At 36.9% G+C, this 20,852-nt stretch overlaps 2 protein-coding genes across 3 annotated transcripts; one reads left to right on the top strand and one right to left on the bottom strand.

Annotated features, from left to right (window-relative positions):
* Window positions 1-1,107: 1,107 nt before the first annotated feature.
* cdo1 (cysteine dioxygenase, type I) lies at window positions 1,108-8,474 on the bottom strand. Its single transcript, XM_048209130.1, has 5 exons — window positions 8,265-8,474; window positions 5,176-5,253; window positions 4,597-4,754; window positions 4,353-4,522; window positions 1,108-1,780 (listed from the first exon to the last, which is right to left on the bottom strand). The coding sequence occupies exons 1-5, from the start codon at window positions 8,432-8,434 to the stop codon at window positions 1,751-1,753; spliced, it is 606 nt and encodes a 201-aa protein (XP_048065087.1). The 5' UTR covers window positions 8,435-8,474; the 3' UTR covers window positions 1,108-1,750.
* A 791-nt stretch (window positions 8,475-9,265) lies between these two features.
* ap3s1 (adaptor related protein complex 3 subunit sigma 1) lies at window positions 9,266-18,356 on the top strand. Of its 2 annotated transcripts, none has more exons than XM_048209132.1 (6): window positions 9,266-9,505; window positions 10,597-10,688; window positions 12,644-12,755; window positions 12,831-12,902; window positions 13,586-13,693; window positions 14,978-15,547. In XM_048209132.1, exons 1-6 carry the CDS (start codon window positions 9,437-9,439, stop codon window positions 15,011-15,013), a joined length of 489 nt encoding a protein of 162 aa, XP_048065089.1. In that variant the 5' UTR covers window positions 9,266-9,436; the 3' UTR covers window positions 15,014-15,547. The 2 variants fall into 2 exon arrangements, with proteins under 2 accessions (XP_048065089.1, XP_048065088.1); XM_048209131.1 differs by lacking the exon at window positions 14,978-15,547 and adding an exon at window positions 17,765-18,356 and having other exon boundaries at window positions 9,269-9,505.
* Window positions 18,357-20,852: the final 2,496 nt, after the last annotated feature.

The following is a 20,852-nucleotide window of genomic DNA, read 5'->3' as shown; positions in this document are numbered from 1 at the left end:
AACATGCATTACGTAATCACATTATTTTTCTGCTGTAACGAGTAATGCATTGCAATTAATGTGCATCACGTAATCAGATTACTTTTTCATGTAACAAGTAAAGTAATGAATTAGTATGTGCATTACATAATCAGGTAACTTTTTGATGTAACAAGTAAAATAACGTGCTACATGTAACACTCAAGTAATTAGATTTCTGTTTGATGTAACGAGTAAAGTAACGTGCATTACATAACCAGGTGACTTTTTTGATGTAACAAGTAAAGTAACGTGTTACATGTAATGTTTGTCACATAATCAGATTACTTTTTTCATGTAACAAGTAAAGTAACGCATTAATAATGTGCATTACATAATCAGGTGACTTTTTTGATGTAACAAGTAAAGTAACGTGTTACATGTAACATTCATTACATAATCAGATAACCTTTTTGATGTAACGAGTAAAGTAACGCATTACAGGTAACATGCATTACGTAATCACATAATTTTTATGCTGTAACGAGTAATGCATTACAATTAACGTGCATTACGTAATCAGATTACTTTTTTGATTACTTTTTTAAAGTAACGTTACATATAACATGCATTATGTAATTAATTACTTTCGTATAACACAAATACATATATTTACAGCCAAAAAAGTTACTGCAGATGAAGTATTTTCAAGAACAACAGTCACAGTAACAGTATGAATTGTAGCTGAAATATAGATATTGATACATGATGTCCAATTTAGTGGACAAATGATCAATCAGAAATTCCTCCCAATCTAAAATTGATAGTCCCCTTTAGACAATGTTGATTATAAGTAACGTTGTACCTAACGTTTTGAAAATATTATTAAAATCCAGATAACTTTCAACGAACGTTCTATTAATATTGCAGTTCATAACCTTGCCAGAACATTATGTTCACTTTGAGGAATCTGTCTGCAGACAGGCGGCAACAGGAACGACAGCAGCTTCTAGAAAAGCTTTAGTTCAGACATGCTGAGACAAACTCGATCAGACAGACTTGATCGAGCCGTCCATCATTCACACTTCTATCAATTCATCACATCAATAAGCAGATGAGCTCTGCAGAACTGAAGACAAAACACACATGTGGCTAAACGTTTTTTTATTTACTTCAATGTTAAGACAAAAATTCATTTCCAGGTAAGATTCAGGTCCATTTTAAATAAAAGCTCCAGTTTACAAATGCAGAGACCATAGACATCAATTACTGACAGCAAGATTCATAAAAATAAACTCTTCCATGCAAACGTTCATCTGGAAATTGAATAAAAAGCATGTGGAGATTGGAGGCCTGGCGATTATCAATAGCACACACCGATCGAAGTGCTGCGGTTCCCGCTGATGCCGATGGAGGCCGTTTCAGGACAGCGCTTTCATTTCAGAGGGACAAAAGGAAAGACAAATAGTTTCTTCTCATAAATTACACACTTCCAACAAACAGCTCTCATCCCGTAACAGTACAAAAGAGCGATTACACAGGTCACAGGCACAGAGGAATGCTGGGAGAATGGCTTGTCCTCCAACAAAGAGCAGATTGACGGCGCGGCTCCATTCAGCCTGGCTTCAGCAGCGCCTGCCAGCGTTAAACTAGGCCACGATTAAGCAACTTTAATTACCGCCAAGACCCTCTTCCCACTGTCCTTTGCCAATCTCAAAAAGTGTTGGATCAAGTAATAAACATCATTTATGTGGAAATTTGGCTTCCATCGAGCATCGTCGTTCTCTCCGTCTCAGTTGTTTTCTTGTGAAAGGGTCGTTTCCTGTAAGAAAGCGGCACAAAAGTGGTCAAACAAAAGCGCAAGCTTCTAATTAACAGATAAAGACAAACTTAAAAGCGAGTTAATGACAGAGCGACGGTCTCATTGGCGCTTTCCTATCTTATCTTATCAAAGTACAGCACTGATGTCGAAATTATTTTGTCCAGACAGCAATTTGGTCAAGGTAAACTTATGCAACCTCTGAATGAAGATAAGTTTGGCAGAAGTGGAGCGCCGCATGTGGAAGACATTATCCAGCATGCATCAGTCCACAGCAGGATTCCTGCAGCGCTGCAAAACAGACGCTACGTCACCGAGAGGCGCAACGCCTGCGCTGGAATGTTGCCTGCGCCGAGGGAACGTACAGTTCTGAACAGACTCAAAACATCATTCATGCAGACTAATACACTGATAAGAGGGTTTATCTTCTGATAACTAAATATTAACTTTCCAGACTCTTTCAAAGTGTTCCAGGATTCATTCATATTCATTCACCTGATTTATCTTATCGGATTGTTTCTTAAAGTCACCATGAAATCAGAACTGACAGTGTTTTTATATGGATTTTTTTTATGATTTAACTTTTAACTTCCCCACCCTCTTGCAGAATCTCTTCTCTTCTCTGATGATGAGGGCGGGGCAACCTGTCACTCACATGAGATCCACCAATAGCAAACCACAACCATCCAATCAATTCCCCACAGACAAAATCAAGCCCCGCCCTACATTTGTTCTTGTTTGCGAAGCAGTTTCACTCGGATATACGGCACAATAGCGAAGAAAAAACTTCGATTTCATGATGACTTTAATATCAACATTCAACTGCCACTGCAAGTGGACGAGGGAGACACATTCCCGTTTACACCTGGTCTTTTTTGTCCACTTTCAACCACCTGATCTCGTCGAAGGGAGGGTCTATGTATGTTTTATGTTTTCAGATCTTTCAATCTAATGGACGAAATGAAAAACACAGGGAGAGCATCAGCCGAACGCTGTGAGTGTGTGTTAGAAATCATGAATGGCGAGAGAACATTGTGCTTGGTACATTTTTGTCCTGCAACACGCAACGATTTTAGTAACGGTTTCTATTTTTTCTGTGACGTCACGGCTGGAACAACAACACAAAGTATGGCAATGATAATCTCAGGTAATGTTTATGTGCTTTATTTCATGTTAAAAGTGTTTGAATATCATTTTGTGTGTCTTTTATAGCCGTAACAATGCAACAATGGACAATTCACCTCAGATCTTCAAAATAAATAAAAAGGAAACAAGAACATTAAAACTGTCAACTCATTGTAAGTGTATTCGATGACAAAGATTATTTCAGTAACTCAGTATGTATTTTTAATAATGTTAAAATGGTGTAATATTCATGAATTTGATTATTATCCATTTCGTTGGAACTTGCGGAGAGAGCCCGCCCACGCGCTCTTCTGATTGGCTGTGATATTTTGATTGACTTTATCGCATCTCATAGTCGTGTCGGGTCTGGTGTGGATAGACAAAAGCCGCCTTTCCTCTGCACACCACGTTCGCATCCGATTGTCGCATTTCGCCCCCTAGCGGCAGTCGTACGGAACTTTGAAATTGGTCGTGAAGCAACCGTTACCCTCGGCTTATTCATCACGGTAAACTGAACGATTTTAAAGAATGTAACGTTAATGTATGTATGAATATATCCACACAAAGCGAATGACCCTCGATACAGCTAAAATAAAAACATAGTAGATTTTTATAGAGCTAATCAACGTAAAAATTTATTTAATAATTATAAAAAAAAAATTCTGACATAATTTTTAATAACAGCCATTTTACAGAAATAACGTTAAAGTGTTAAATTGTTGGTAATTCTAACTTCGCGCTAATAGTTTTGATTAGAATACATCGTATCCGGTCGGCCAGTCGCATACAGTCTAGCCGCAGAAGTTCAAATATTTCAACGCATCCGAAGCTCAAATCGGATCCGAAATTTCCGCATTCACATATGATTGGAACTCCACGCAGCCCCCGTACTATTCTCCATTGGAAATGAATGACTTCCGGTCCAACAGCTGTCGTTTGTCGTGAAAGGCGGCTAAAGTGTTTGTCGTTCGCATCGTCAAGTCAAGTCATCTTTATTTATATAGCGCTTTTTTCAATGTAGATTGTGTCAAAGCAGCTTTACATTGATAACTTGTACATTATTTTGGCTGCACAGCAGCTCTTAAAGAATAGTGTCAATGCAGGCAGATCAGAAGCACTGTTGAATATCAAATGTCAAGTCAAATGTCAAGTGTCCCCGACCAAGCAAGCCAAAGGCGACAGCGGCAAGGAACCCAAACTCCAACAGGTGACATCTTTTATGTCAATGTTTATGTTGTTTATGTTTATGTTTGTGTCTGGTTATGTGTTAGGTCAGATCACACTACAAAAGCATTCCGGTCAAATGCGTTTTCATCTGCCTCTGGAAGTGGTTGAAAGTGGACAAGCTCAAAACGTTTTACACCTGTATTTAGCGTCGTTCACTTGTGATCCGATCGACCAAAACGCATCTTAATACCAGCTGTGCCTTAGATCGGACATGCACACTTACATACGGTGTCCTCTCGCCATATTTACTCCAGAAGGTCATCTTGACAGTGTTGCGGTGTCCAGTGCGCTGGTCGAACGTCTGGCAGGACTGGAAGGGAGGACTGTAGAGGTGCAAGCTGACGGCGCTCTCCGTGTGACTGACGTTCTCCACGCGATGGAGGCCGATGGAGTCTGAAACAGTGCAGTAAAGGTCAGACGCATGTCGGTCAGAGGAGCTTCTGCTCACAGTCGGTAGTGATTCTCACCGTTAATATACGCGCACTGGTTTTCCAGCAGGACCCGCTGTGACTTCTGCACCATCCCGCCCTGCAGTCTGCGGTCGGGCCAGTCGAACAGCGTCTCCTTCAGCTGACCCTGCAGGAGCTTCAGGAAGCAGTGCGAGTCCGTGTGATCGTGGATGCTGCTGCGGTGGAGCCAAACATGGCAAACTCAGAAACATGCTTCTATGTTTAGAAACATTACAACTATCTCTGTGCTTCTTTAGTAGGTGAAGATGAACAACAAAATCAGGCGCTTTGCTTCCTTTTTCTTCTCCCACTGTGAAAAACTGCTTATGTTTTTATGAGGCGATGTCCTTATTTTATCTCAAATTCAATCAATTTATTAAGGGCTTTGAATATATTATCTCTGTTTATGACTTAACTAATCACAAGACATTGGACTGTTCCATCAGGCCGTTATCTGCATGTTAATATCTCTAATTCATTGACGCATGTGTTCTGCTTGTTTAATTATTGATCCATAAATGATTTTAGGTTTTTCAGATTGAGAAGTGAATATAGACTGATTTATAACTCAAACAGCAGCATCTGAGTTCAGTTTACCTGCCGTGTCCTTCACCCCAGCACAGGATCATCAGGTTGAACTTTCCATTTCCCTCATCGACGAGATTCCTGGTGTACCTGTAAAGACATGCTTGTTAAAACATACTTTCATCTGTCAGTTCAATGAAAGACTCACAAACAATCATGCTTCAATCATCAGTTGAAACAGATTTACGTCACGTGAAAATTACCCAAACAATTTTTTCATTGCACTATATTTTGAATGTACTATATTTTAGTTTTTTTTTTTTCATATTTTGTATTTTTAGGGGACTTTATTAAATGATATTTATGCAGTAGTTATAATCCATTTATTGACTTTTTGAGCATAGACCTGAAAAAGAAATTTTCGAGTTATAAAGTTGGAATTGCGAGTTATGAAGTCGGAATTGCGAGTTATAAAGTCGGAATTGTGAGATATAAAGTCAGAATTGTGAGATATAAAGTCAGAATTGCGAGTTATAAAGTCAGAATTGTGAGATATAAAGTCAGAATTGTGAGATATAAAGTCAGAATTGTGAGATATAAAGTCAGAATTGCGAGTTATAAAGTCGGAATTGTGAGATATAAAGTCGGAATTGTGAGATATAAAGTCGGAATTGTGAGATATAAAGTCAGAATTGCGAGTTATAAAGTCAGAATTGTGAGATATAAAGTCAGAATTGTGAGATATAAAGTCAGAATTGTGAGATATAAAGTCAGAATTGCGAGTTATAAAGTCAGAATTGCGAGTTATAAAGTCAGAATTGTGAGATATAAAGTCAGAATTGTGAGATATAAAGTCAGAATTGCGAGTTATAAAGTCGGAATTGTGACATATAAAGTCGGAATTGTGAGATATAAAGTCGGAATTGTGAGATATAAAGTCAGAATTGCGAGTTATAAAGTCGGAATTGTGAGATATAAAGTCAGAATTGTGAGATATAAAGTCGGAATTGTGAGATATAAAGTCAGAATTGCGAGTTATAAAGTCAGAATTGTGAGATATAAAGTCAGAATTGTGAGATATAAAGTCAGAATTGTGAGATATAAAGTCAGAATTGCGTGATATAAAGTCAGAATTGCGAGTTATAAAGTCGGAATTGCGAGTTATAAAGTCGGAATTGAGAGATATAAAGTCGGAATTGCGAGTTATAAAGTCGGAATTGTGAGATATAAAGTCAGAATTGTGAGTTATAAAGTCAGAATTGTGAGATATAAAGTCAGAATTGCGAGTTTAAAAAAGTCAGAATTGCAAGATATAAAGTCAGAATTGCGAGTTATAAAGTCAGAATTGCGAGTTATAAAGTCGGAATTGTGAGATATAAAGTCAGAATTGCAAGTTATAAAGTCAGAATTGCGAGTTATAAAGTCGGAATTGAGAGATATAAAGTCGGAATTGCGAGTTATAAAGTCAGAATTGTGAGTTATAAAGTCAGAATTGTGAGATATAAAGTCAGAATTGCGAATTTAAAAAGTCAGAATTGCGAGTTATAAAGTCAGAATTGCGAGTTATAAAGTCAGAATTGCGAGTTATAAAGTCGGAATTGTGAGATATAAAGTCAGAATTGCGAGTTATAAAGTCAGAATTGTGAGATATAAAGTCAGAATTGTGAGATATAAAGTCAGAATTGCGAGTTATAAAGTCAGAATTGCGAGTTATAAAGTCAGAATTCTGAGATATAAAGTCAGAATTGTGAGATATAAAGTCAGAATTGCGAGTTATAAAGTCAGAATTGTGAGATATAAAGTCAGAATTGTGAGATATAAAGTCAGAATTGTGAGATATAAAGTCAGAATTGCGAGTTATAAAGTCAGAATTGCGAGTTATAAAGTCAGAATTGCGAGTTATAAAGTCAGAATTCTGAGATATAAAGTCAGAATTGTGAGATATAAAGTCAGAATTGCGAGTTATAAAGTCAGAATTGTGAGATATAAAGTCAGAATTGTGAGATATAAAGTCAGAATTGTGAGATATAAAGTCATAATTGCGAGTTATAAAGTCAGAATTGTGAGATATAAAGTCGGAATTGTGAGATATAAAGTCAGAATTGCGAGTTATAAAGTCGGAATTGTGACATATAAAGTCGGAATTGCGAGTTTAAAAAAGTCAGAATTGCGAGTTTAAAAAAGTCAGAATTGCGTGATATTAAGTCAGAATATTCATGTTTTACACTCAGTGAGTACAAGTGTGACTATTTTTTCAGGACCATTTAACCTTTTTCGAATCATGTCCATGATTTTTTATGTGTTCATAAGCAAGTGCGAAAACCTTTACCAAGTTTCGTAAAAACAAAATTTCGATCAAATTCAAAAAAACAAAATATTTTTCAGTCAAAAATGAACGAACAGCACCAGAGGGTTAAGTCACAACTTTGATTGCATCTCATTTCACCTTTTTAATCTCTCATAAATTAATACGTCACAGTTATGACTTTTTGTATCATAATTTTCATTACTATGACAAAAGCATGATTGTGGTGGAAACAGTTTTTCCTTCCAGTATTTCTTTCCTATACAAGTTGATGTTGGAGATTAATGATAATTTAGAATTACTGTTTGTTGTTGCAGGGATCAATTTTGGCATTACTACTCTACTCATTAGGCATAATGATTTCAGTCGGTGAGATAAAGAGAACGTCCTGTATCTTGAAACTGTTGGTGTCGAACAATCTAGAAAGGTTTGTTCCATGTGGCGGGAATGGAATGTGTGTTTTTCTGCTGGAACATTTGATGGAACGGAGAGCAGCGGGTGTGCGCCAGGAGCCGCGCCCTGATTGGCCAGCCTCATCTCCGCCTCCTGAAACGAAGACCCGCCCCTCTCAAAACATCACCGGAGGAAAAACTGATTCTGAACGCATCGCATCTCCTCAAAAATAACTTGATTTGCATTTGAAAATCGAGCAATAGTGTCATCGTTAAAAAACAACATTTAAAAAAAAAAAAGCATTAAAAAAAAAACATTTTTCAGTTGTGTTAAAAATATATAAGATAAAACCATAGTGATTGTAAGCCTAAATGCATCATTTTAGCAGACTACCGATTAAAAATAATTGTTTTATGAGACAATTATTATCGTTAATAATAATAATAATAATAATAATAATTACCTGTACTGGTCAAATTTGGCGAATTTCATCCACTCCTGAGGTTTACTTTCATACGCTTCCATGATGCTCTGCACTTCTTCCACATTAATAGAGTCACTTTCAAAAATCTTGTGCAGAGTTTTAATCAGATCATCCAGAGTTTCTGGTTTCACTACTTCGGTTTGCTCCATCTTCAGCGGTTCTTCTGCGGTTCGAGTCTCGCGGAGGGGGTTCGAGCTTTTATAGATCCAGCAGAACTTTTATGGACTGTACCACCGGCGCGCGAGAGGGGTGGTCCGCGGACTGCGATTAAAGTTTTACCACAAAAACTGATGTAAACATGCCCTTTAAGCTATGACGTAGATTTGAATAAACAGTCACTGATTGAACAAACCAACATATGAGAACAAATAATTATATTTTTTGTTTCTTTGTCGATTTTTAATAATGGATCACCCCCCTTTACAGTTTGGATTGACCCGCTTTTTCATTCAGAAAGTGAACTTTATATTTAACGGTTGTTATATCTTTAAATTGGTACCTTTACACATACAATACAAAACATAAAAGTGTCATATTATTTTATTTTGATGTAAAGTATGGAATTTTGTTTTTTCAAGTGTCGAAATAATGCAGATTCTTTAGATGTTCTAGAATCTTTAATATGACGGAAAATACGAATGAGAAAATATTTGTTTTAAAACTACCGAATGTTATTCTGCGTTGTAAAATGTTCTCATCGATTGTTTTCATGTCATTTGTGTGCGATCTTGCGCCATCATGTGGACGATCATGAGAAATGAGGTTTATTTGAAGGGTAAAATATCGTCGACGTAGATTTCAGAAGTTGTTCGGACAATAATTCTATATTTCAGTTAAATATATTTAATTTATAATTATATTTATTTATAAATATAAATAATTATTTGATTTATAATTATAATTCAATGTGTAAAAAATGTGTAAAAAAAAGTAAATCGCCTTCTGGATCAGATTTTCATGACTTTTATTTTGACAGTGTCGCTGCGTCATTGGAAGCTTCTCGCTGTAGCGGAAGTCACTCTGACAGGTTCCGCTCTTCTGCTCTGCTGTGCTGTGAGTGTCAGATTCCGATTATTAGTTATTGATTATTGTAATAAACTCTCTAAACTCGACGACTTCAGCCGCAGCTGGACACGACCATCGCGGTGAACATGATAAAAGCCATTCTGATATTTAATAATCATGGAAAACCTCGACTGTCGAAATTCTACGAGCATTACGTGAGTGAATCACATTATTATTATTATTTAATGCCTCTGTTTACTGTTACTGTGTGAATAACTGAACAGCTGATTTGTCAGATAAATAAAGTGTTTGGTTAGTTGCTCTTACAGAAATATTAAGCTTATATGAATTATAATTTAGGATAAATGTCGTTTATTCAGATGTCATGGAAGAATATAATATTTATTGATTCATTATAGACTAACATAATTGTGTGTGTGTGAGTGTTTGTGTGTTTGTAAGTGTGTGTGTTTGTGTGAGAGTGTGTGTTTGTAAGTGTGTGTGTGTGTGTGTGTGTGTGTGTGTATGAGAGTATATGTGTATGTGTGAATGAGTGTGTGTTTGTATGAGTGTGTGTGTTTGTATTAGTGTGTGTGTGTGTGTGTGTGTGTGTGTGTGTGTTTGTATTAGTGTGTGCGTGTGTGTGTGAGTGCAGTGACTGCAGCCTGTGAAATATTAAAGAGGGAGCCACTCTTTGTCTCTTGACATGTGATCGGGGTCAGAGGTCACTCTAGAGTTACACTATCATTTTCACAGGCTCTTGTGACTCGCTCGTGTTTTTTCCTCATCTGAACAGAAACACACAGACGTTACTGAAGATCTGATTCAACAGAACTCTATTCTAGAAACTTTATTAGTGTGAGAAGAAACGACTTTAACATGTTCACATTCATCTCTACAGCGCTTTATGCAATATGGATGGAGCTTCACTGTAATAAACAGGAAAATAACAGTTGCAGAATTAATCAGTTATGAAACTAAATCAGTTTATAATAAACGATTGAGCAGATTTTCTCCTGGAAGACAGTTTGATTCTGCCAGCGTGGCATTCATGAGCGGTGAAACAGCGACACCTGCTGCTCACACTGAGGAACTGGTGGTCTGTCAGAGTCTGCTGCAGTTCCTCAGTGTGAGCAGCAGGTGTCGCTGTTTCACCATGAATGTTCCTGATGCTTTCAGTAGAGCATGAGGTCATGGGTTCGATTCCCACAGAACGTGTGACGCATATCTTAAACTCATGAAACTGAAGTTTCTGATGTTTTCTTCTCTACAGTGACTCATTTAACGCCTGTTTTATTCCTTTCAGACTGAAGACACAGAGCAGCAGATCATCAGAGAAACGTTTCATCTGGTTTCCAAACGAGACGAGAACGTTTGCAACTTCTTGGAGGGCGGATTGTAAGTCATGCATTTCTCCAGCGACGTCGTTGTGTGTGTTACTAGGGCTGGGTAAAATAAAATATCGATTCTCATTTTTACGAGCCGATATTGATTCTTAAATCCCAAGAATCGATTAGTCTAGTCTGTTTTCAGTTGATGAATGAGCAGAATATGTAGCTCCTCCCATCCAATAAATCACAATAATCTGTTACTTTTGATATGAAGCAAAGTCTCAGATTTCAAATGACGTCCATCTTATTATGAGATTCAGAAAATAAATACTGTTTAATGTGGCGTGACGGATCGCTTTAGCGCCTCAGTTAAAGAGAAGCATGTGATCATCCTCTCCTCCGCTTTAATACCAGTTACAGCGAAATAAACATGAACATCTGAAGGTATGTTAAAATATACAGTACAACTTACTGAAATCCGTATCATGTCTCGTGTAATCGCTCAATCAGTGCTTCAACCTCGGAAAGACTCAATAAAACAGCTTCAATGTCACGTGACGTCACATTTACCTCAGAAAAACATATTCAGTGACCATAAACACATTAGTCAGCTAGAAAATTAACTCTAGAAAGATAAATATAGCTATGCACCGTTACATATTCATTATAATTTTTAATGTTCTTCAATATTTAATGCATGTTTGAATAAATCAGGTGCGATTTAAATGTTTATATTTAAAAAAAAAAGATGAATTGGAGTAGAAATATGATTATGTAATTCTAAACTTTATTTATAATAAAAACATCATTGAGTGTAATTTAAGTGTTTGTATATAAATAAGTTAATTTAACCTCAGTGCTTCCCACACATAGACTTTACTTAGGCGGGCCGCCCAGGTATAATAACGGCCGCCCAGGTATATTTGGAGACACATTTTTGCTTTTATTATTTTTATCCTCTTATACTTTTATATCCGCGCAAGATAATGAAACCATCTGCGATCGATTAACTAGTTGTTTCGTACCTGCTCGTTACGTGTGCGTCAGAACTGTTTACTCCCGCTGACATTCCCACGGGCGCTGCATTTTGCAAAGTCACTAGGCGGCGCTGTTGCGTGTTCTACAAACTCGCGCAAATTACTTCAGACTGATTCAAAGTGATTCTCAATCAATGAAAAGCGCAGATTTATGCCAAGCGATTGCTAATGAACTCAAGTTGATGAATTATTACAGTGTTTACTTTATGGCCTTTATATAAAATGTTTTAGACGATTGTAAGAATCTGAAGGATCAGACATTTCAAAATAAGAGTCCCGGTGTATTTCGGGCTTGTTTATAATTAAAAGTCACACGCTAAGTTTTTTCTTTTTCTTTTGGGCATTATTGGTATTTTGGTTACACAATAAATTGTATTTAATTTGATTTCCATTTAATTCATAGTAAATTATTGCAGTCTCCCCCACAGGAAGAAAAGACTAAGAACATTATCTGACACATATATTATTCATGTTATAAATTTTACTAGTAAAATCTGTGTCCCATTCACTGAGAGAGACACTATATGACAGCAAGGAGAACATAGGAAAAGGTGAACCATTTAAATGCTGTAATTTTGCATAATTTACAATGCATAATGTTAGTGTGTAATTAATTGTAAGTTTAATTAAAATTAATTTCAATAAATAAAAATACTGTTAAAAATCACACATTATTTGTTTGTCACATGTAGTAGACCATTTTTGTGCCGTGTGTAATAGGAGGATTTTTCGCCCGGCGACCACCGCAAGTATATTTCAAACCTGTGGGAAGCACTGAACCTTCAGTATTATTATAGTAGCACCAGCTGACTCTCATGTGTAGTTTACAGCATTAGTTGAGAGATTTTTTTCCTCTAGAAAATTTGGCATGTGCTGAAACTGAAATACTACATCCAAAATAATCAATATTGAATCAAATTGTGAAAATTGTCAATACCCAGCCCTATGTGTCACGGCTCATTGCGTCTCGTGTTTGTGTGTTCAGGTTAATCGGCGGCTCGGAGAACAAGCTGATCTACCGACACTACGCCACCCTGTACTTCGTGTTCTGCGTGGATTCGTCAGAGAGCGAGCTGGGCATTCTGGATCTGATCCAGGTGTGAGGGCGACACTGATTCTAAAGTTGGTCCATCAGTGTGATGATGTGATCATGTGACTCTCTGTGTCTGCAGGTGTTCGTGGAGACGCTGGACAAATGCTTCGAGAACGTGTGTGAACTCGACCTGATTTTCCACATGGATAAGGTGACGTGCTTCACAATATACTCACAGCCGAACTCCACATTTAGATGAATAAGTGCTGCACTTTCCTCTCAAAAACTAAATAAACACAACAACAAAAATGAGAAAATAGCAGTATGAGACGCGATAAAGTCAATCAAAAACACAGCCAATCAGAAGAGATTCACACAAATTGATATTAAAACTCACATTAGACGTTTTTAACAGTAAATAAAGCTCATACTGAGATTATCATTGCCATACTTTGTGTTGTTGTTCCAATAGAAACCGTTTCTAAAACAGGATCGTCGTGGCTAGTTAGGACAAAAACACAGATTAAAAGGGTTAGTTCACCCAAAAATGATGAACAGAACACAAATTAAGATATTTTTGATGAAATCTGATGGCTCAGTGAGGCCTGAGCAATGACATTTCCTCTCTCAAGATCCATTAATGTACTAAAAACATGTTTAAATCAGTTCATGTGAGTACAGTGGTTCAATATTAATATTATAAAGTCACGAGAATATTTTTGGTGCTCCAAAAAAACAAAATAACGACTTATTTAGTGATGGCCGATTTCAAAACACTGCTTCAGGAAGCTTCGGAGCGCCAAAGTCACGTGATTTCAGCAGTTTGACACGTGATCCGAATCATGATTCGACACAAAAGATTCATAACGCTCCAAATCTTGTGCGTTCCTGCAGGTTCATAACATCCTGGCCGAGATGGTGATGGGCGGCATGGTGCTGGAAACCAACATGAGTGAAATCATCACGCAGGTGGAAGCGCAAACCAAGATGGAGAAATCTGAGGTGAGAGCGACACGTGTCAGTCCGTGAGCATGTGTGTGTGTGTGTGGAACGCATGTCCCAGAATGCCGTTCTGTGATGCCTTCGTTCTGAATGTCTGCTGCTGCTGCTCTTCTGAAGGTCAGACCCCATGTGGGATTCCTTGCTTTTGCCATTGAGAGGAAACGAACCCGAACGCGTTGCATCATCTGGCCGAGGCTCAGTCAGCGCTCACAGATGCGACGTCTGATCATCTTCATCTCACACAGATAAACATCCACACGCGCACGACATCATCAAACCACGAGAGAAGCGCCTGTGTGTTTGTGTGTCGGTGAAATCAGGATGTTTATTTGTGCTCGATTATTCTTCTGAAGTTCAATTGCAGCTCTTGACAAAACGCCATATTTCAAACTCAAATTATGCATTGATTACGGTTTTTTTGCATTGCGGTTGGAGCCGATGACGCTTCGACACTTAAGTTCAATCCCGTCTCTCTCTGTCCTGTCATGTCTCTATAATAAAGGCAAAAAATAAATCATTAAAAAACATTTTTTTTTGCATTGTGACATTATTTTTGTAACAGTTAAAGCCAAAATTATATTGACTGTAATGCAGTATCGTCTCAACAGTGATTAAAATTAAAATTCAGTTCATGATGGACATCCTACTAACAAACAAATGCACAACGACTGAGTCACAATGCAAAAAAAGCATTAAAGAGGACCTATTCTGCTATTTTACATGTGCAGAATTCTCTATATCAGTGTCAGTGTTTCTGAACTCCCTGAAACGCCTCACAATATTCCTCATTTGAATAATTAATGCGCAGAATAAAGGGGCGGGGCCTGGTTGAGTTAGTTAGTAACTGGCGGTTATGGTAAGGGGCGGGACATTTCCCAAACACCAATCGCAACACACTGCTCCAGTCGACCAATCAGAGCACATTGTGCTTCTCAGAAGGCGGAGCTTCATAGAGACAGGAGCGTTACTGACAGACTGGGAAGAGAGGAGCTGCAACAATGGAGGAAAATAATGAACATTCAAGCATGTAGAGCCCAAAGACTGAGTAATAGGTCCTCTTTAATGCTTAAATGTTTGGTATTCTGATCTGACAGCTGAATCTCCTCTCATAAAGACCCACCGTACGCCAGCATGACGTCTCTCTCCTGATGAAGACCGGCGGTGTGCGGTGGGTCACGACAGCCCTTCTGTGTATGAAGTGTGTTGATCTTTGAGCTGCTGTAACTGTCTCTCTTCACTCTTTCCTGACTGTCTCCAGCTCTTTGCGTTTCTCTCTTTCTGCAGACGTTTATCTTTCAGTGTCCCAGACAGGACAGGTAGACACAGGTAGGGCTGAACGCCACACTCAATGACTGTCACACGCGTCATCCTGAGGGCGGACATTCACTGCGCGACCGACACGACCGATGGAGGAACGCGACACTCAGATTGACCAGAACCAGAACGGATCGAACAGATGCATAGATGTAAAACGCATCCGCTTTCTTGCAGTGTTTGTCCGTCGGTGGGAATGTCGGTCCTCAGGATGGCAGGTTAGAATAGAGCAGATCTGTGTGAATATTTGGTGTAATTCTCTAGAGATGAGCCGTAGAGCCGTAGCACAGATAGATTCACAGCTCATGCCTGGTAAGTAGAATATTCTCATCTGTCCTGTTGCACTGTCCCATGATGCACTGCTCCAGCTGAACAGACACGGGTAAAGACTGACTGACTGATCTTCTGACACTCCAAAACCATCCGGATGCTTTAACCCTTGTGCGGTCTTTGTTTGGGAAGTACACTCAGGGTATTTGGTGTCTCCAGAGACTCCAGGCATTTTGGAACAAAATAATTGTTTTTTAAAAAAACAAATGTAATTTTACTCTGTTTATTAATGTTTTTACTCCACATTTGTGCAGTTTTTGGAGGATTTATCGTATTTTTTAAATTTATATAAATAAATTAAAAAATATTTGTTTAAATAGGCTTTTATACAAAAATAGCTTTTTATGTAAAATTCACTTTATAAAAGACCCACATTTCTAACTTTCATTCATGGGGATAACATGGATAATTTGACATGGTTTAGTGTGAGATTTTTGCCCATCTTTTGGAAAATGCAGTTTTAAAAGTAAAAAATGATCACTTTATCCAGTAGATGGCAGCAGAGCTCCACTATTTGCTGTTTGACTGACTGAAAGACATCTTTACACAAGTATTTTCAGCTGGATTCATATCTAAATATTATGAAATCACAATTATGACAATAAAAGCTACTTTTTGTCAAAGTTTAGTATTTTTTGTAATAAAAAAAAAAAAAATCAGTTTTTCAATATTGTTACATTATGATGAGAGACGCTTAGGAAATGGACAAAATTCATCCTCAAAAATCAACATTTTTGAAAAACTTTTTTTTTTTTTTTTTTTTCAGTACAAAAAAATGCTAAACTTTGACAAAAAGTAATTTTAATTGTCATAATTGTGATTTCATAATATTTAGACATGAATCCAACGGAAAAAAACTTGTGAAAAGATGTCTTTCAGTCAGTCAAATAGCAAATAGTGGAGCTCTGCTGCCATCTACTGGATAAAGAGATCATTTTTTACTTTTAAAACTGCATTTTCCAAAAGATGGGCAAAAATCTTACACTAAACCATGTTTAATTATCCATGTTATCCCCATGAATGAAAGTTAGAAATGTGGGTCTTTTATAAAGTGAATTTTACATAAAAAGCTGTTTTTGTATAAAAACCTATTAAAAAAATATTTTGTTTATTTATTTATATAAATTTAAAAAATAAGAGAAATCCTCTAAAAACTGCACACATATGAAGTAAAAACATTAATAAACAGAGTAAAAATACTTTTTTTTTTTTTTTTTAAACAATTATTTTGTTACAAAATTACATTTAGTTGCCTGCGGTCTCTGGAGACCCCAAAGACCCTGAGTGTGACTTTTTTTCTACACTAACATAAAAACAAGATATCACTCCAATTTTTATAAAGTGTTACCAACTGTACAAAGTTTCATGTCATTTGGACAAAGAGAACATTTTTTTAAATTTTAGCAAACGTCGTTTGGGGTCTGAAAAGACCCAAAGACCCTATAAGGGTTAAAAGCGTCTTTCAGATATGAGAATCTGAGACTAACACACATACAGTCAGTCTTTACTTGTTTGTGTACTAGTTAGTTTAATTTTTAACTAGTCTTACTTTGTGTATTCATATATTTTGGCATTAAAACAAACCCTGCCGTTTGACGAAGCTGATGTGAGTAAATGTTCTCTGACGTCACACCTTGAAAACAAACAACCTGAATCATCAATATTAATCTGAGTTTAATTGGATCTTGATCAGTGGATTTGATCTGGATTAACCCACCCTAATCCTGCCGCTTAGAGACGTGAGCATCGGGTTATTGAAGTCACCATGAAATCAAAACGGACAGTTGTTGTTTTTTTTTTATGGAATATTGCAGTGTTTATTCTAAATTAATAATCTGTAGTTTTTAAATTCATGTTCCTCGTAATCTTGAATCAGAATATCTTCCCCTTTCTCTTGCAGCGACTTCTCTGATGATGAGTGCGGTGCAACCTGTCACTCAATGCACCACCACAACCATCCAATCAATTCCCCACAGACAAAATCAAGCCCCGCCCTACATTTGTTCTTGTTTGCGAAGCCATTTCACTCGGATATACGGCGCAATAGAGAAGAAAAGATGAGCTCAACTTCCCTTTCGTGACTTTATGCGCGCAAATAAAATTATTCAAGAAAAGTAAAGTCGTTTTTTTCACTGTTCACCGAGATTCGAAGGGTTTGTGCGTTTCCCATTCCTCATTTCATCTGGATCAGATTCTGCTCTCTATCATGTCTTTCGTCATTCCCTTTCCACACTATTTTTTCCTTCAAATTGTCCCTCGGTCCCCGTCATGTCTGATTCCCGCCGTGTGGAGTAACGCATGCGCAGAGCTGTGAGATCACGAGCGGTTTGCATCGTGTGTGATGTGGAGCGTTCGGCGTGATTGATGGAGTGAAGTGATTCTGTGCGCGACGTTCTCGTGTTTAACTGTGTGTTTGTGTCCGTTCAGGCCGGGATCGCGGGAGCTCCGGCGCGTGCTGTTTCGGCCGTCAAGAACATGAACCTGCCAGAGATGCCCAAGAACATTAACATCGGGGACATCAGCATCAAAGTGCCAAACCTGCCATCTTTTAAGTAGTGAACACTGGCCTGCACACCAGTCTTTACAGTGAAACTGTGTTTACTAGAATGCAAAGCAGATATTGTGACATCACAATTGATGAAGGCACTGTGTGATGATGGCTGTAAATGAAGTATTTATTTGATTCTTCTGTCCTCTGTGTGTCTCGCTGCAGTGTTGGAGGTCGTGAGTGTGTGTGGGTGTGTCTGTGTGTGTGTGTGTGTGTGTGTGTGTCTGTGAGTGTGTGTGTGTGTGCGCGCGCGCGCTCCGATCATCACTCCTAACAAACATTCCAGTATGGAAATCTCAATCATGCTGTAAATGCCTAAATTATATTGCTATATATGTGTGTACTCAGAGTATATTTATATATGATTTGTCTTCTCTTTTATTATGCCGGTAGTTTTGCTTTGGTTTTTAAGTGGTGCATGTATTTCCTTTTGCAACAAAATAAAGTATCAAATTATTTTTTCTTCTTTAACTCTGTGTCTGGTGTTTGATGAAATACTCATAAGTATAAGTTTCTCAATAATAATAAGTTTACACCTTCCATAAACACTATTCTGTTTTGTGGATGGTTAGTTATTAATACACGGAGACACATTCAAACACAATTAACCCTTTCACGCATAGAGGTCACTACGCTGGACAGCTATTCAAAAAGCATTTTCTTACTCGTTACATCAAAAATGTCATCTGATTAAGTAATGCACGTTACTTGTTACAGCATGAAAATTGTGATTACATAATGCATGTTTCCTGTAATCCATTACTTTACTCGTTACATGAAAAGGGTAATCTAATTACATAATGCATGTTACTTGTAATGCATTACTTGTTACAGCAGAAAAATGAAAAATGATGCACATTACCTGTAATGCGTTACTTTACTTGTTACATCAAAAAGTAATCTGATTACATAATGAATGTTAATTTTAATGCATTACTCGTTACATTAGAAAAGTAAAGTGATTGCGTAATGCAGGTTACCTATAATGCGTTTATCAAAAAAGTTATTTGATTACGTAATGCACATTAATTCTAATTCATTACTCGTTACAGTAATGAATGTTACACATAACACGTTACCCGTTTAATAAAAAAATTATCTGATTATGTAATGCACGTTACTAATGCATTACTTTACCCATTACATGAAAAAGTAATCTGTTTATGTAATGCATGTTACTGGTAATGCATTACTCACTAGATCAGAAAAGTAACCTGATTATGCAATGCATGTTACTTGTAATCCGTTACTTTACTTGTTACATCAAAAAAGTTATTTGATTACATAATGCACGTTAATTGTAATTCATTACTCGTTACAGTAATGAATGTTACATGTAACACGTTACCCGTTACATAAAAAAATCTGATTATTTAATGCACGTTAATTGTAATTCATTACTCGTTACAGTAATGAATGTTACATGTAACGTTACCCGTTACATCAAAAAAATTTATCTGATTATGTAATGCATGTTACTGGTAATGCATTACTCACTAGATCAGAAAAGTAACCTGATTATGCAATGCATGTTACTTGTAATCCGTTACTTTACTTGTTACATCAAAAAAGTTATTTGATTACATAATGCACGTTAATTGTAATTCATTACTCGTTACAGTAATGAATGTTACATGTAACACGTTACCCGTTACATAAAAAAAATCTGATTATTTAATGCACGTTAATTGTAATTCATTACTCGTTACAGTAATGAATGTTACATGTAACGTTACCCGTTACATCAAAAAAATGTATCTGATTATGTAATGCATGTTACTGGTAATGCATTACTCACTAGATCAGAAAAGTAACCTGATTATGCAATGCATGTGTCACAGAACCCTTGTTTCCCTGGACTTCAATTCCCAAGATCCTCCTGTTCTCCACACCTGCACTCACTTCCCTCGTCAGCTCCTCATCAGCACTCATCACCTGCACCTGGACTCTATTGTCAGCACTCCCCATATATTGCACTCACTCCCTTCACTCCTCGTCCGTTCTCTGTTTGTGTTAGTGTTTTGTATGGTGTTCTCTGCCTTCGTTTATATTAAAGTATTGAATGTATTGTGGAAATCCGTATCTGCCTCATCTCTACACCAGCAAACGTAACAGCATGTTACTTGTAATCCGTTACTTTACTTGTTACATCAAAAATGTTATTTGATTACATAATGCATGTTAATTGTAATTCATTAGTCGTTACAGTAATGAATGTTACATGTAACGTTACCCGTTACATCAAAAAAATTATCTGATTATGTAATGCATGTTACTGGTAATGCATTACTCACTAGATCAGAAAAGTAACCTGATTATGCAATGCATGTTACTTGTAATCCGTTACTTGTTACATCAAAAATGTTATTTGATTACATAATGCATGTTAATTGTAATTCATTAGTCGTTACAGTAATGAATGTTACATGTAACGTTACCCGTTACATCAAAAAAAAATATCGGATTATGTAATGCATGTTACTGGTAATGCATTACTCACTAGATCAGAAAAGTAACCTGATTATGCAATGCATGTTACTTGTAATGCGTTACTTTACTTGTTACATCAAAAAAGTTATTTGATTACATAATGCACGTTAATTGTAATTCATTACTCGTTACAGTAATGAATGTTACATGTAACACGTTACCCGTTACATAAAAAAATCTGATTATTTAATGCACGTTAATTGTAATTCATTACTCGTTACAGTAATGAATGTTACATGTAACGTTACCCGTTACATCAAAAAAATTTATCGGATTATGTAATGCATGTTACTGGTAATGCATTACTCACTAGATCAGAAAAGTAACCTGATTATGCAATGCATGTTACTTGTAATCCGTTACTTGTTACATCAAAAATGTTATTTGATTACATAATGCATGTTAATTGTAATTCATTAGTCGTTACAGTAATGAATGTTACATGTAACGTTACCCGTTACATCAAAAAAAAATATC

This window comes from Megalobrama amblycephala, linkage group LG12, assembly GCF_018812025.1.
Source record: "Megalobrama amblycephala isolate DHTTF-2021 linkage group LG12, ASM1881202v1, whole genome shotgun sequence".
NCBI classification, from domain to species: Eukaryota; Metazoa; Chordata; class Actinopteri; order Cypriniformes; family Xenocyprididae; genus Megalobrama; species Megalobrama amblycephala.
This window is presented reverse-complemented; position numbering and strand designations above follow the sequence as displayed.

What these genes read in the sequence shown, in the direction of transcription:
- cdo1 (XM_048209130.1), bottom strand. Translation starts at nt 8,434, where the DNA reads ATGGAGCAAACCGAAGTAGTGAAACCAGAAACTCTGGATGATCTGATT. An exon ending in TGGGGTGAAGGACACGGCAG is followed by an intron (nt 4,755 to 5,175) that starts GTAAACTGAACT and finishes GCTCCACCGCAG; the next exon opens with CAGCATCCACGATCACACGG. An exon ending in ATGGCGAGAGGACACCGTAT is followed by an intron (nt 1,781 to 4,352) that starts GTAAGTGTGCAT and finishes GCTTTCTTACAG; the next exon opens with GAAACGACCCTTTCACAAGA.
- ap3s1 (XM_048209131.1), top strand. Translation starts at nt 9,437, where the DNA reads ATGATAAAAGCCATTCTGATATTTAATAATCATGGAAAACCTCGACTG. An exon ending in AACTTCTTGGAGGGCGGATT is followed by an intron (nt 10,689 to 12,643) that starts GTAAGTCATGCA and finishes TTGTGTGTTCAG; the next exon opens with GTTAATCGGCGGCTCGGAGA. An exon ending in GCATTCTGGATCTGATCCAG is followed by an intron (nt 12,756 to 12,830) that starts GTGTGAGGGCGA and finishes CTGTGTCTGCAG; the next exon opens with GTGTTCGTGGAGACGCTGGA.